This window comes from Muntiacus reevesi, chromosome 4, assembly GCF_963930625.1.
Source record: "Muntiacus reevesi chromosome 4, mMunRee1.1, whole genome shotgun sequence".
NCBI lineage: Eukaryota > Metazoa > Chordata > Mammalia > Artiodactyla > Cervidae > Muntiacus > Muntiacus reevesi.
The window spans coordinates 107,200,074-107,217,245 of record NC_089252.1 but is presented as its reverse complement, the minus strand read 5'-3'; the positions used below and the strand labels follow the sequence as shown (position 1 = coordinate 107,217,245).

General features: G+C 41.8%; 1 protein-coding gene across 1 annotated transcript in view; it reads left to right on the top strand.

Moving 5' to 3' along the window:
- The window catches only part of RAD54L2 (RAD54 like 2), an 84,288-nt gene that overhangs the window by 32,887 nt on the left and 34,229 nt on the right, over positions 1–17,172 (top strand). Inside the window, exon 2 of the mRNA XM_065933593.1 lies at positions 4,059–4,254. Within this exon, the coding sequence (XP_065789665.1) occupies positions 4,113–4,254 (142 nt within the window). The 5' untranslated portion in view covers positions 4,059–4,112. The remainder of the gene's footprint in view (positions 1–4,058; positions 4,255–17,172) is intronic.

Genomic DNA, 17,172 nt, shown 5'->3' with positions numbered 1-17,172 from the left:
TGTCTCTTTAGGTAGGGTTTATTCCTGGATATTTTATTCTTTTTGTTGTGTTGGTGAATGGGATTGATTCCTTAATTTCTCTTCGTGGTTTTTCATTGTTAGTATATAGGAATGCAGTGATTTCTGTGTATTGACCTTGTATCCCATAACTTTGCTAAATTCACTGATTAGCTCTAGTAATTTTCTGATAGTTTCTTTTGGGTTTTTTATGTATAGTATGTCATCTGCAAACAGAGTTTTACTTTTTCTTTTCCAATTTGGAATTCCTTTTATTTCTTTTTCTTCTCTAATTGCTGTAGCTAGGACTTCCAAAACTATGTTGAATAATAGTGGTGATAATGGACACCCTTGTCTTGTTCCTGAAGTTAGAGGGAATGCTCTTAGTTTTTCACCATTGAGAATAATGTTTTCTGTGGGCTAATCATATATGGCCTTTACTATGTTAAGGTAGGTTCCTTCTGTGCCCATTTTTTTGAAGCATTTTTATCACAAATGGATGTTGAATTTTGTTGAAGGCTTTTTCTGCATCTGTTGAGATCATATGCTTATTTTTCAATTTGTTAATATAGTGTATCACATTGATTGATTTGTGTATCACATTGATTGAAGAATCCTTGCATCCCTGAAATAAGCCTGACTTGATCATGGTATATGAGCTTTTTAATGTGTTGTTGAATTCTGTTTGCTAGAATTTTGTTGAGGATTTTTGCATCTATATTCATCAGTGATACTGGCCTGTAATTTTCTTTTTTGTGTGTTGTCTTTGCCTAGTTTTGGTATCAGGGTGATTGTGGCCTTGTAGAATGAGTTTGGAATTGTTTGGAAGGCAGATTCTTAACCACAGGCCCAGGCCCACCAGGAAAGTGCCCAAGAGCTAATTTTTAAAATCAGAGCTGCCTTCTCTGTGTTCTGAAAGACTATGCCCACATGGAAGTGTGCGTGTCGGGGCGGAGCCCCAGAGACAAAGTGCAGTTGACTGTGCTGCTGCCTGCGGGATCAGCTTTTCCTCTGCCACTTTCCCTTTGTTGCTTTTTTGAAGGTGATCGGTAACAGCCAAACCTGCCCCTTAAGTAGTTACTGTGGCTCTGAAGAGCTGAGAAAAGAATTCATTGTGTTGTCTTTGTAAAGAAATTTAGTGGCCTGTAGAAGGGAGGGAAAGAGAAAAACCAAATTTGGTGGGACTTAAGAAAGCCATTACTTTCCAGTTTCTTCTCTGATATGAGCATCTGATGGCCTGGGTACTATTTTAAAAGTGTCCTCCTTTTTAAAACAGTTTTGAGAAGGGGGCTGGACCAATGTCTTTCACAGTCTTAAAAACATATGTGGTGGTTGAATGTTTAATTGATGTTTGCTTCTTGTCTGTCAGGAGCTTGGGGCTGAGGTGGTTTTAAAGATGTTTGTTAACTGTGGGTTTGCAGGAAGCTTTTCATTGTTATTGCTAACCTCTAAGTGATTGTCATTTTTCCATCACCACACAGTTTCTTTTGTAAAATGCCAGAAATTCAGATTACCTAAAGGTACTTGCTAATTAAAAATTGTTCTCTAAAAGCCACTCCATGATCAGCCAGACACACTGTAAGCAAAACAAGTTGCCTCACGCCGCGTAGAGTGAACTAGGGGTGTATGCTGATTGTGAGCGTGTGCTTCCGAACAGAGCAGTTGCTGATGAATTATCATTATACTGATATTCAGAAATAGATTTCACTTCTAAACCTGCTGATATTTAATTGGTGTACTACTTCCTTTTTCAAACCTAATGAACTAGAGCATAGTTTTCCCTCAGAGACTTGGAATTTGCCTTATCAGTGAATGGTAGCTCAGCATTAGTTATATTAATGTGTATTTGTGGGTCACTTTTCTTCCCTGTACTTTAATGCCCTTTGTGAATGTTTTTGCAAGTGTGTTATTAATGCAAAAATTTGAATTCTATTACTAAACCATCCACAGCTGCTCTTTGCTTTTGTTGTCTTCAGAGGCTAAGTATGTGATCCGTCAGGATGCACACGCTCATTATTCCTGTGCTTTTTAACTGAGCAGTCTTAAATCGTGGTTTTCCAAAATTCTAAAGGATCCAGTTTGCTTTGTTTTGTTTCTGTTTCTATTCTGGAGAGCATAAAAGTTCTGTTTCAAATTGTGTCTGAACTTTAAGAGATTCCAGGTCTAGAATAGTATTTGTGTTGAATAATTAAGATATTTGTGTTTCTTTTTTTTTTTTTTAATTTGGGGAAATGGGAGGGATTTTAGGATGACCCGATTCTGGATGTGGTTGTCTACAGCTGTTTGTCTTATGAAAACTTATTTATCTTGTGCCATTCTTCCCCACATGTTGTTATAAAAAATTTGAAATGTACCAAAAAATGGAAAGAACTGGTGAATCTTCACATTAATATTTTGCTGTATTTGCTGTATCACAAAACAGCTAGCTTTCTCTTTATCCTGTTTCTCTTCTTTTCACTCAAGAAGAAAGGACTTTTGCTAATAGTAAAGTGGAGAGAGAGAGGTGGACAAACATGCATAGTGCCTGACACATACTAAATATAACAGAACAAGCAGATTGGCACGACAGAGTGAATATGAATAGGAATGATTTGAATAGGACATGCTTCTACCTCTAGGATACAAAGAAACCACTCCCAGCTAAATCCCTGCCACTAGGGGCTTACTGTTGGATCAGGAGGTGAGAAACCAAAGAAGGCAAACACTTTGCCAAGTAACTCATATGAAGCCTTCAGTGAAGGTCAGCCTGGTCAGCATGGCTACTGGAGTTCAGAAGAGGGAACATGATCCCCGAGGACTGGGGCAGTGGACAAAGGCTTCTTGGAAGAAATGGAGCTGGAACTGGGCCACGAACTAGGGCAGAGCCCAAGAGCTGAACTGTGGGCGCCAGGCCTTCTGAGGCTTCCTACCTCCTTGGGAAGGGACAGTGTGATGAGCAGTCAGTTACCTTACGGGTAACTCAGGTGGTGGGAGAATGGACCATCTTCCTTGTAGTGCTCCAAGATAGGGCCTACTCATTCCCTGAGCACTCCCAGTTACTCCAGGACCTCACCTTTGCTGCTCATTCTGCCTGGACACAGTCCCTCCAGATGTCTGTCCGGCTCTCTGTTCCTTCTGGTCTCTGCCCAGTGAGAACTTTGCTATCCCCATTCCCTGCCACACTATATAAAATAACAGCTTCTTCTGGCACACACCACCTTCTGACATAGTTTTCTCTACTTTGTACTGTGTCCCCAAAGCCTGAGTGCCTGCGATTATATACACATGTGTATATATCTACAGAGATGTAAAGAGTAGGTGCTCAGTTCAGTTCAGCTCAGTTGCTCAGTTTGTGTCTGACTCTTTGCGACCCCATGGACTGCAGCACGCCAGGCCTCCCTGTCCATCACCAACCCCCGGAGTTTACTCAAACTCATGTCTATTGAGTTGGTGATGCCATCCAACCATCTCATCCTCTGTCATCCCCTTCTCCTGCTCTCAATCTTTCCCAGCATTAGGGTCTTTTCAAATGAGTCAGCTTTTTGCATCAGGTGGCCAAAGTATTGGAGTTTCAGCTTCAGCATCAGTCCTTCCAGTGAACATTCAGAACTGATTTCCTTTAGGATGGACTGGTTGGATCTCCTTGTAGTCCAAGGGACTCTCAAAAGTGTTCTACAACACCACAGTTCAAAAGCATCAATTCTTCGGTGCTTAGCTTTCTTTATAGTTCAACTCTCACATCCATACATGACTACTGGAAAAACCATAGCCTTGACTTGAGTTGGTGCTCAGGAAGCAGTTAATGCATGAAGGAATGAACCAGTGGAGATTCTGAAGTGTATAGGGTGTTTGGACAAGAAAGTACCTTACAGGGACCAGACAAGCAGGTAAGAGAGGCTTGAGCCGGGCAGAGTCACCACAGTGTGTCTCAGGGCCAGCGTCCTTGTGGGGAAGGTTGAGGTTTTAGGTATGCTTAGCTCCCTACCTAACCAGGGTATTCATCCTTGACATTTTCTCTTTGAAAAATGTGTGTTTCTAAGTGAAACCTTTGGTGATTCTACTGCCTCTTGTCCTCCTCCCAGGACCCCTGCAGTGGACCATGAGACGGTAATGTCCACTGAGGACCTCTGGGAGCCATGTCAGACGAATCCGCCTCAGGGAGCGACCCAGACCTGGACCCAGACGTGGAGCTGGAGGATGCGGAAGAGGAGGAGGAGGAGGAGGCGGAGGTGGCAGTGGAGGAGCATGGCAGGGATGACGGGGAAGACCTGCTGGATGGTGAGTGCCTCTCGTGAGCAACAGAGGTTGCTTCCCTTTCCTCCGTTAAAATTTTTGCTGAGACAGCTTGGTGTTTGCAGTTGGATTTCTCAGGTCATCCATCGTGAGAAGGCAGAGTCTGAAAAACAGCGACAATGAACCCATGTGCTCTTCTCCAGGAAATGAATTGTCCCTCTACATAATAAGCTTCACTGTGGTGCTGGAGGGACCTTTAGCCCTCACCTCGTCTTTAACCATGTGCACACATAGGTCCCCACATTTGAGAGTGGAGCGTACTTGTTCAAGTTGTGGAGGGAGTCAGTGGCAGAGTTCCTGTGATGAGACTTTGTGGTCTGGTGACCACAGACCCATCAGGGGATAACTGTGAGTGGCCTGTGAATTTCCTCAGTTATATTCACAATTCTGCTGCTGTGAACATGAGGATGTTATTTGGGGAGAGGTTCCTAGATGGGTTCACAACTCAGAGAGCTTACTACCTGTCAGCCACTTCAGGCAACTGTAAGTTGCTCCAGTGGGGAGAGAACTGCTCCAGTGGGGAGAGAACTGCCCCTGTGTAACTGCTAGACCCCTGCTGGACTCCTGTTTGGTTTGCTTGGCTCACCCTTTCTTTATTCCCAACTTGTTGAAGTGGCATTAGACTTTTTCTTTCATCATTAGTCTAGTGTTAGGTCATCTGACCAGCTTCTCAATTAATTCTAGCCTTTCATGGCACAGGAGTTAGTTGTTTGTAAGCTTCCTGTTATCCTAGGAATAAAATTTGCCTTTTTATAACACACCGGTATTCATTTATAACACACCAGAAATTGCACTAGATTGTCATTCCTTGGACCTGCTGGAGCCTGGTGAAGATGCACTCCTGTCGTTCTCCAGATTCCAGGGGAATAAACATCTTTCCTTCTTCTTTGTTGATGTTAATGTCTTTAGTTCTCACTCATCCTAACAGCCGCCATACGGTTCAGGGATCAATTTTCTGTCACGTAAACTGTTGAGAAGTCTCTGCCCCATTTCCAGTTTACTTCTGGCAGGCAGATTACCATTTTACTCCCTGCCCTCACCCGGACACCATCTTTTGCTATCCACTGCTAGCCTGTTCCATTGGAGTCTCCCCACCACTAGTTTTATAGTTCCTGTCCGTAAAGTAGTATGAGGAGAAATAACCGAAGATAGTGATGTATGGGTATACCATTAGACTGTTTTGCTTGCCTCTCGTGGTTCTTAAGATGGCATTAGAATCCCTAGGTATCTGCATCACTTTTTGCTTTTATATCATTTGGTTCCTCAAAATTATGTTTTCAGGCACTTCTAGAACTCTCATCAGGTTTAGACTGGGTTTTAGATACTGCCAGTGAGTATAATGGATGTATACACACAGTTTTCCCTCTTGGCTTCTTGGATTCCTTTTCTCCTGGTCAGATTCTTAATTATTCAAAAATTGTATGGTATGAATTTGAGGACTTTACTATTATTTATTTAAAAGTGGCAAGAATTTAATTGTGATTTGTCTCATAATAATGTACTTATTGTAATTGGAGTTTTTAAAAAAGAAAATGTATTTCTTGATGAAATAACTTTTTAAAATTTTGAAATGATTTCTTTTTATTGCTTATGAATTTCAGAGTGAGTAAGAAAAAGTTTCCATAGGTACTGTCTCCTTCTTTGGCCCCATTAAGGTATCTCACTTCTTGGAATTTGATTCAAGCACATTTTTTTTTTTTTTAACTTTTTGTTTTGTATTGGTATATAGCCGATTAACCCGATTAATGATGTTGTAATGGTTTCAGGTGAACATGGAAGGAACCCAGCCATACATACACATGTATCCATTTTCCCCCAAACCCCTCTCCCATCCAGGCTGCCACATACAATTGAGCAGAGTTCCTTGCAAACACCATTTTTACTTTTCAATGTACTGTTAGAACACTACAGCCCTACCCTCCCACCCACCCCCTGCTCCCCGGAAATAAAAATGATGCTTCTGCTACTTGTGGCATTTCTGCCACTGTTTCAGTTCTTACAGCTTTTCTGGTCTTCTCATCTTGAACACTCTACAGTTGTGCTAAAACATCTAAGACCTGCCTATTTTCTTCAGTCTTGCCTTGGCTTCCTTGACTTGCTAGTTATCCTGCAGTTCTAATGGGCAGAGCAGCCAGCGATTCTAAAATTAGGAGTAGCTATGAATAGTCTAGTCTTAGCTGGTGTAGTGTGATGTGGCCCTTTTGTTTTCTTAGAACAGTTTTTCTCAACCTGGGTTGATTTTACCTCCCGGGGGACAGTTTACAAAGTCTGAAGACATTTTTGGCTGTCACGACTCCCGGGGGTGGGGGAGGAATGCTGCTGGCACATGTGGGTAGGCGTGAGCCGGCCTGCTGACCGCCCGCACCGCACAGAACAGCTCCTGCCACACTGTTATCTGGCCCCGGACGTCAGCAGTGCTGCAGCTGAGATGCCCTTTCAGAAAGGAAACTGTTACTACAGCCCTTTCTATTTGAAGTGTTTCACTTTGACAGTACTTCCTTATAGTTTACACAAACATCTGAACTTGCCTACTAACCTTTTCAAAGAACTGCCTTCTGGCTTTGGTGATCCTCTATATTATGTTTGTTTTCTTTGTAATTTCTATTTTAGAATATTCTCCTACATCTTTGGGATTTTATTTTGCGTTACTTTCAAGCTTCTTAAGATTATGCTTAGCTCATTTCAGCATTTTTTTCCTAGTAGCACTTAAAACTAAATTTCTAAGTACTACTTTAGATCCATCCCCTCAGAAGCATTTTGAAATGTTTTGTCTTACTTGGTTATTTTAGTAATCCTGTGTGTTATGTAGGGTGGGTGCATTTTACAGATGAGAAAACTGAGGCTCAGAAAGGGATTGTGCCTTGCTCAATGTAATTAGTAAGAAAATGGCAAAGCTGGGCCTTTGGTTTCCAAGGTGGTGCGCCTGTTTCAAACCCATGCTGCTTCTGAGACCATAGATCCATATAATTCCCTGCCTGTGATGTGTTGGCTTTCTTTCTTAATGAGTGCTTTGAGGGAAGAAGTTGGTGATATTGTTTATCAGAGATGAGAGGACAATTAGAAATAATGGCATGAATAAAGGGAAAGTATGGCATGTGGTAGAGAATGATGAGCTCTCTTACTTGGTGTAGCACTGAGCACTTTAGGAGGATGACCGGAGTAAGACTGGGGTCATGACCTGTGGTCAGATCATGAAGAAATCTAGAATTTGTTTTAGAGGCAACATGGAACTGATTGAGGTTTTTACTGAGGGAGCATTCATTAGACCTTTTATTTTAGGAATGTTATTCCAGCAGTATACAACAGAGATGGTCTGCAGATCAAGAAAACCAGTTAGGTCTATGATGGAGCTTTATGGGAAGGGTCAGTGAGGGTTTGAACTTTTGAGTCAGTTGATCTGCACCTGAGGAATACAAAGTCAGATTTGTTGCAGTGGGATTTATACGACTTGGTGACTTATTGGTTATGTGGGGCAGATTGAAGATGGACTAAGTAAAGCCTGGGAGGATTATGAAACCTTTGCAAAGATGGAAGGGACAGAATAGTGAGTGAATGGGGGAGTTAAGAGAGATTTTTAGCTTTGCTACATTAAGTTGGAGCATTGTTTACCCCTTGATACTGACCTACCAAAGCTGACTCGTGAGACATTAGTCTGAGAACTGGCTATGATAGAACATGGTGGCTTTGGCTATTGGGGAACAGCTTCATGATTTTGTCTTCAAAAAAGTGGGGAAGAAGATAGTGCTTTCTGTTCATAACAGGTGAGGGGACCTGTGGCATGTTGTGAGACGTTTTGGATTGATATGTCATTCCTGTTTTTCTTTTCTATATTCTTTTGGAATGATGGGGAAAGTTAGAGGTCAGCTCTTTTGGGGGTCTGTCATTATTAGAGGCAGAGGTTCAAAACCCGCTCTGTCTGGAAGTTGGCTTTCCTTGTGCAATGGTTTTTCTGGCTCAGTATTTTCTTCTAGCTGAGCGTGAGCTCTAATCTCTTGATCCAGATAAGGTGCTTAGAAATATTTAGATGAAGGAAACTCCTAGAATTATCTGGCCTTTACCAAAAGAGGTTTGTTTTCAGTTACTACTTAATGTGTGTTGCATTTGATGTGAGAGTGTGGCGTGGGTGATACATGATACATTTTCATTTACCTGTGTTTTGCTGGTTGGTTTGCTGGTTCATTTGTCTTTCTCAATGTCACTCTACCCTTTAAGCCTACAGTAGATTCTTCCTTTCATATACTTGACAACTGTAGGTAATAGAGCATCTAGACCAAGGAATAGTTCCAAGGGTGTCTGTGCAAATGGTAAAAATCCTAACCTCATTTCCCCAAAGTAGATTCTTATCTTCTTGCAGCAGGGAGACAGGGGAGAAAAATAGCAGGAAACCTGGGCCTAAATGTACAGTAAACGTTGGGGGATGGGGGAGATTCTTAGAATTTAATATGTTCATTTAATAAGAACTTCATGTATTTCTCATTAATATTCATCTGGATTCAATTCTTGGTTTCCCTCCAAAATTTCAGTTGTTCTCCAGGTGTACAACAATCTTAGTTAATAATGAGATTCCCCTCCCCCACCAGTCCATTTAGGTTACCCTTATTCTTATGGAATATTTATTACAAGGAAAAACCAGATGCCCCATTTCTTTTCCTCCGGTACTTTTTTGCTTCTTTAGTTGTGCTGGTTTCTCTGCTATTTTCTCAGTTTTCCGGTAGGAGAACTGGGACCTCCACCACCCTTTTCTTCTGAGAGCCCTCTGCTCATCCAAACTGTTTGGCCTGTGAACAACCTTGTTCAGCTAAGACAAGAGTAGGATTTTTTTTTAATAGGAATTTCATTGTAAAACCCAAGGCCCAGTCAAAAACTACAGACTTAAACCATTTACTGGCTATTCTAGGAATGATTGCTTACCAAGGAGTTTTATTTCCAGACCTGGTTCCTTAGGTTGTGGAAGGAATACTAGGAGTTTGGGGAGCTTCACTATAAACATGACAGACCTTGCTGGAGTGTCAGTTTTATTGGGAAGTTAGTGGAGGAGTGTCAGGGCTTGGGGGTTCAGTACTTTGGTATGGATTGAAAAAAATTTTTTTATATAATGAAAATCTGGGCATAGAAATCAGTATTCACATGAAGTTTTAAGATAAAATTAGATTTTCTTCAAATAAATTTGAGAGTGGAGTTTGAATGCTTTGGATGGTGCCCTAAGGGATAAGAACATTTTCTGTGGAAATTCAGGACTCCTCAGCAGAAAACTTGGAGAAGTCCTAGTTTATTTAAGTGAGTCAGGATCCGGACACAGACTGATTTGATGGGCACATCTCTTTAGAACATAGGCCTTTTTTTTTTTTTCCCCATTTCATTCTGTTCTTGTCTATTTTACATGGCGTATCAGGATACTAGTTTCCTCAAACAGCAGCTAGATGTGTGACATGCTTAGTGCCTTCTGGAACCTGCTTCATAGCCATCTTATTGACAGAGAGCTAGCCTCCCAGATGTCAACTTTGACCCCCTTCACCTTGGACCACAGGGTAAGGAAAGCTGATCTCCTTCTCAACCCCTGCGTCTCTTAGTCTCCTGCAGGGAGTTTGACTTGTGCTGTTTCTCTCACCCCCTTCTATTTGTCCTCTTTGCTTGCAGTATAAAGAATCAGGGGTAAAGTGTCCTAGGCACAGGGCCAGGGCAAAGGCCCTGGGGCGGGAACAACTCTGCTTGTTTAGACTCAGGAAGGTGGAGGCTTTGGTGGCTAGAGGACAGAGAGCAAAAGGCAGAGTGGTCTGGGGTGAGCTAGGTAGGGGCTTGAGCATGTAACGCCAGTGGTGGTGGTTCGAGATATACCTGGAACCCTGGGTTTATTTGCTTGAGTACTGACAGCTCCTATTTCAGACTCACGCTGTGAATCCCAAGTGTGTCAATAATCGCCAGCAGTCTGCAGGCAGAGTCTTGGAGCTGGAAGTGAAAGAAGTGTTGGGAACCTCCAGAGTTTTAAACTAAGATCAGAGTGGGCGGCTTTTGTGTCATGAAGAATGGCACTTGGGAGGAAGATTCGCAGCAATCTAACGGGAATCCTAGCCAATGTTTTCTCCCTCCCGTGGAAGCCCCCAGGGCCCTTCACAAGGAGCATAGGTTATGGAGGTTGTAGTTTTCACTGTTTATTATGGCCTTTCTGTCACATTAGACATCCCTATTTTGAGCCTAGATTTCTTTCTCTGCTAAGAATAGTTTTAAGTAAATGTTATGAACCCTGTGATTGCCTCATATCCTAGATCCTTCTTCAAAGAGTGTGTCTGGAGTTTGGATAATATTTCAAAATCTTTGATGCCCAACTGCTTGTTGACTTTACTGTTTAATAATAAATTTCTGATTATTAGTAATATGAACCTATTAATTAAATTTTGGAAATATAGAACATTATAAAGAATATAAAAGTCAAACACAATTCTATCAGCCAGAGATAGTAAGAATATTGATGTCTTATTTTTCAGTTATTTTTCTCTTCAGATGTATATTTCTACAAAGCTGGAATCCCATTGCATTTTTTTTTCACATGTGCCATTTAAAAATTTTCAAAACCAGAATTGTTTCATAATTCCATGGCATTTCATTTTTACTTTTCTAAGTTTTTATTTTAAAAAATAAAAGTAAAAAGATCAGTTGTTACCAGAGGTTTGAAGGAGAGGAGGGATGAATCTGTGGAGCACGGAGGATTTTTCGGGCAGTAAAACTGCTCTGTATGGTCTACCATGGTGGATACATGTCATTACACATTTGTCCAACATCAAGAGTGAACCCTAATGTAAACTGTGGACTCTGGGTGACACTGATGTGTCAGTATAGGTTCATTGTAGCAGAGGTACTACTGTGTTGGGGAGGATTAATAATGAGGGAGGCTTATGTGTGGGGCCTTATTCTGTGAGATGGGAGCCATTGCAGGGTTTGAACAGAGGAATGATCACTGGTTTGATGTGTAGGGAACAGACTGTTACAGAGATGAGGGCAAAATCAGGGAGACCAGTTAGGACGATATTGCAAAATTCAAGGCAGGAAGGATGATGGGTTGGTGGAGTTGGTAGAAGTAGTTGGATTCTGGATATGTTTTGAAGATAGAGTCAAGAGAATTGGTTAATGAAATAGATATAGATTGTGTCAGAGTAAGAGGGAAGCTAAGGATGGATTCCAAGTTTTTATTGAACAACTTGAAGATGCCATTTTCTAAGGTTAGGAAGATCGGGGGCAAGGCATAGATTGAGGACAGACAGGAGTTTAGTTTTGGAGAAACATGTTAAGTTTGACATGTCTTATGCCTCCAAGTTGAAAAATGTCCACAGGTCAGTTAGACTATTGAGTTGAAATTCAGAGGAGAACTCTATGTTGGATATTAAAAAAAAAAAAAAGTGAGGCATATCTGTATATGAATGGTACCTAAATCACAGGAAAGGATAAGATTATTTCAGGAATAAGAGAAATGATCTGAGCAACTAAGCACTTGACAACAGAAGTGGGGAGGAAATGAGGATGATTGAGAAGAGAAGACTGTAAAGAAATGGCCACTGAAGTAGTAGAAGACCCAAGAGAAAATGTTATGGGATCCAAATAGAAAAAAAAAATCATTTCAAGGAAGAAGTGACCAATTGTGTTAGATAAGGCAACCAATGGTCCTAGTAGTATGAGGACTAAGAATTGACATTGGATTTAGCAGTGTGGGGTCCTTGTGCCCTAATGATCAATTTCAGTGCAGTGATAGGGGCTCAAACCAGAACAGGGGGAGAACGGGTTTTATCTTTTAAACTTACTTTTTGCCAGTGGGACTGATCAGGTTGGAAGGGAGAAACTGATGGTGCAGGAGAGATAGGTGGCAGTCCATACTGGCTAAAGCCAAGCTGTCACTGTGGTCTTGGGAAGCCTTTGCCCCAGCACTCTAGTGTGGGATAGACAGGAGCACCCCACCAGGCAAAGCAGTCTTCATCTACACCTCTGTGATCCTGGGAAAGTCCTTGCTGAGCCTTTAGGTTCTCTTCCAAAAAATGAAAAGTTTGCAACCTGAATTCTAGATCTGTTGTTCTCTTATTCTGGATGAAGACGGGGAAGGGAAGGCATGTTTTTAGGAACAAAGAGGAATCACTGAAATAGAGAAGAGGGCTGTGCATCAGCCTGTGGGAGCAGTTAGACTATGCAACTGAATGCACCAAGACCGACGAGACAGTGTTAATAGAACATTCTATTGCATGTCAGCGTTTTGTTCTCAACATAGATGACGGGCAGCATTCCTTAAATTACAGATTCAAGCCAGACCTTTTTTTTTTTTTTTTAGCTGCAGTACATGGCTTGTGGGATTTTAGTTCCCAGATCAGGGATCAAACCTGCACCCCCTGCAGTGGAAACACCAAGTCCCAACCACTGGACCGCCAGGGAAGTCCCTCAAGCCAGATCTTTGTATTCTGTATTTCTATCTTCCTTTTCTTCCCAGAAGCGTGTCACTTTTGTCGGAGAAAACTTGGATATCTGTTGTTGGACTGATTTTTTCAGCATAGCGTGTGTCAGTACTTAGATGACCTCCGTGTTAGAAATGAAGCAGTGCTGATCTTGGTACTTGTTGCTCTCCTTCGTTTCTGTGTGCTAGGCTTTGGACACAAAAGGGGCAGAGAGCTTGAGAGTGCTGGGGGCGGGGCTGTTTTGTAAACCTGCATTAGGAAAACATGTCAGACCTTGACCTTGTTGTTCAGAGTGATTTTGTAGGGCCTTTAACATTCCTTCCCTGCAACCCAAGGGGTTGGGGTGGGGTGGGGGACGGTATCTGATTGTGGTTTTAATTTGCTTTTTCCTAATTACTTCAGGTGTTGAGCTCTTTCCCACATGCTTATGATCATTTTCACTTTTGTAAAGTGCCTGAACCCATGTTTTCTACCATTTTTCTTTCTTTCACAAATTTCTTAGTTGGTTTATAGGAATTTTTTATATCTGGTTGTCTTTTTGATATATACACATGACACACCTTCCCCAATTTATATTGCCTGGTTTTTCACTCTCTTAGTTGTGTATTTTTTGCAGTCTTATAATCTTTTTTAAATTGTATTTTTGATCTATAGATGCTTTAATTTTAATGAAGTCAAATTTATCATTTTTTCCCCTTTTTGTTTTGTGCTTTGTGTAAGAAATAGTTGTCTGCCCCAAGGTCATGAAGATATTCTCCTGTTGTCTTCTAGACGTTTCATGTTTTACCGTCACATTTAGGTCTTGGATACATCTGGAATTGATTTCTGTGTGGTATGAGTTAGAGCCAAGCTTCATTCCCCCCATCCCCCACCAATATGGTTAATTGATCTACTCTGCATTAGAGTTTTGTGTTATTCTTTGTTGTAAATCAAGGCACAGTACATATGTGACTCCTTCTGAACTCTGTTTTCTACTTTTATAACTTTAAGGGGAATGGGAGTACAGGGGGAATTGTGCAGGGTGGTGGCTAAGAGCAGGGACTCTGGAGCCAGATCAGCCACCTGAGTTCAAACTAATAGCTTTGTGAAGGAAGTTTTTTTTCATCTGTACAATGGGAAGATTTGTAGTATCTTGTATTTACCGTTTTGAGGACTGAATGAGTAATATTGGTAACATGAATAAATCTAGCCAAAAGATAAGAAGCATTGCAGGTAGGCTGGGCCCCAGTGCTTCTGGGAGCAGAGCTAGTGACCAGCACCGTTTTAGATGGACTTGGGTATGACGGGACATGGGGTGGGGTGCATATCTAGCAGACTCACCACAGACCTGTGCTGGGACTATAGTTATTCCCCAGTTACCGTGCCTGCCCCGACTTCAGAGTTACCCAGTAACCCTCTGGAAGAGAAGGTTTTTCAGTATTTTTTTAATCATCTCGTGAAGTGTTCAAATAATCTTTGGTCCAGTTTAGAATACAGAAGCAGAACGTGCCAGGCTTAAATGAAGTTCCCTGAGCAGCTTACCAAGAGAGACAGCGGCAGTTATTAACTTTCTCTCTGCAGCTATGATGACAGACTCTACAGCTTAGCAGTTGGGCACATGCTGAAATAAAAAGGAAGAAACCTAGAGAGGGCCTTCTGGAGGCTAACCTTTAAGTGGGGACCCAAAAGAGGCTATGGGTTAGAAAGAAGTAAGTCATTAGAATCTAGCACATAACTGTTAGATGAAGAGGTGGGGAAAGAGGGACACAGCCTCAGCCAAGGCCTGAGACCTCGAGAGCACTGTACTTTTGAGGCTAGAGAGTAAGCAGTGGAGGGTGTGTGGGTACAGGTGTTGGAGGAAGTACTTGGTGGTCAGAAGGAAGGCTGGATGCTAGCAATCAGGGAAGACCTTAAGTGTTTTAGACTATATCCTATGGGTAGAAGGGACAGCTTTAAGGTATTTTAGGAGATCCTGGGTGGGTGGAGACTGTGACATGGTCAGATTCAGAAAGCTCTCTTTTTGTAGTGTGTTTCGAAGTGGGAGTAATCAGAGGCAGGAGACCCTTTGGAGTCTGGTGTCAGAATCCAGACCAGGGAGTACAACGGTATGGAGGGAAGCCAAGTGGGATATTTAGGTAACTTCTTTAGGCACAGAATTTGTGTTTGAAGATGAGGAGAGGAGAGGTTTTATCAACAGTGATCATATATGGTAGAGATCTATAGCGTCTTTCCCCTGTAGAGTGAAAGGTCCTGGGAGAGCCACTGCTGAGTGCTCCTCCAGATTAGAGATGTTGTACTTATGTTCCAGCTGGTCTTTTAATCAGGAAGCAAAGATTCAGTGTGCTACCAGATAGATGCATATTGTTTTTGCATTTTCTGTGACCCTAAGGAAATTTTTTTTTTTTTTAAGATTTATCTTATTTCTAATGTGGTCAGAAGTGCTTTATCTGTCTTTGTCTGAGTTGACTCTCCAGCCTTTTGCATTCATAGAGTTAACATTTAAAGTTTAAGTTAATGAGACAGTCCAGGAGGTCAGTGACATGCAATAGTTTATTATTTTGCCAAGGCATGAGTTTAAATGCTGCTCTCTGGGGTGTGGGAACTGATAGTTTGAACCCTGACCTCCACAGCTTCCGCTCCTCAACCTACCTTGTATTCTGCTCTCAAATCAGAAATTGTTATCATTATTAAGAGTCTGATGGGAATCGTTTAACTGTTTCAATTATATGTGAATGCATTTTGTGGAGGAAATTCTGTGCTGGAGCAGCATTCTCTAGTTTTGGGAGTTTGTAAAGGTTCCTTACTTCTCTCTTGCCTGCTCTGCTTTCCCAGCATGATGTCTGATGCTCTGCTTGTGGAAGACCAGCCCTTTCTCAGCTACTGAATCCTTCTGGGAAGAGTGTGTGTGTGTGTGTGTGTGTGTGTGTGTGTGTGTTGTCATGCCTCAGTACTTCAAAGCATTCATCAGTAGAATGAAAAAATAAACTGAGTTATATGGATTTCACGCCCCCGCCTTTCTACTGTACTCTTACAGGGGAAGCTTTTGTTTGTTCATAGGACCAGTTTTACTGTCTTCTACTCTCTTGGACTTAACAGATACAACAGTAACAGATTTCAGAAGATGATCACCTTAGTGTGTATACCTATGTCCTCTCTCAAATAAAAGTAGCAGAATTTGAGCTGTTGGTGTTACACTTTGCCCATTCCCTCTTAAAAGGAACAGCAGGTATGCCCTGTTTTCCTCTTGTTTGTTGTGGATACTCTTATAGGGGGCCCTAGTGGAGTTTGCACATATAGGAAGATTTGCGTGTTGTTCTGTGCTTCCGTCACCATTCTAAATGGATTTCCAGGAGGAGAATGCAGGGCTTTACCTGCCTGAACTCCAGAGGGAAGGGCTACAGTCCCCCGAAGTTGCAGGCAGGCTTGTTCTCTTCATTCCTCTCCCTAAATCCTCACTTTGTGGGTGCGAGGTCCTGTTAACTCTCAGCTCTCAGGTTCACTGGAGATGCCAGGAGATTGTCTGCTAGCTTCCCTGAGAGAGACTGCCAGTTGGAGCCCTCCAGAAGAGCAGGGAGCCTGGCTGGCATGGATTGACATGGTTCTTGAACCAACTCTAGCCCTGACACCTATCAAGCAGTTGCAGCATAAAGATCCACTTTCTCCCCCATAGTGCTGAATGCAGGTGGAGAAAGGACTGGCCGTTTAGTGATTCTTAAGTTTCCAGGAATAATTTGCTTGAGTCTTTAATTCTCTTTTTATCTTTCCTGTTTGGATTGCTCATACTTTGGGAAACAAGCAAAAAAAAAAAAAATTTATTGCCTCTGTTTTCTCATTTATATCCCTAGCCAATTTCTTTCTTTCTTTTTCTTTTTTTTTTTTAGACAGAGATGTAGTTGATTTACAATATTATGTTAGTTTCAGGTATATAACATAGTGACTCAAAAATTTTATAGATTGTACTCCATTTATAGTTACAAAACATTGCCTATACTCCCTGTACTGTACCATATATGTTTGTAGCTTATTTATTTTATACATAGTGACTGGCACCTCCTAATTCCCTACCCCTATCTTGCCCCCCGCCCCTTCTCTCTCCCCATTAGTAACCACTGGTTTGTTTTCCGTATCTGTGAGTTTCTTTTTTGTTAAATTACTAGTTTGTTTTATTTTTTAGATTCCACATAGTAGTGATAACATACAGTATTAGTCTTTCTCTGTCTGACTTATTTCACTAAGCATGATACCCTCCGGTCCATGCATGTTGTTGCAAATGGCAGAATTTCATTCTCTTTTTAATGCCTATCCCATTTCTTTTTTTAATTGTTACTAGAGAGTTGAGAGACTCTTGGAGAACTCTTGAGGAAAGAGTGACTAGCCTGTTGTCTCTTGAGGCCTGTGGCAGAGTCTGGAAGGAAGGGCTGTCTCCTCAGGAAGCTGGCTGCAGGCTGCCGGCCGCCACCGTCACCGGGTGCCTCGGGTGGTGTGAGGCTCCTCA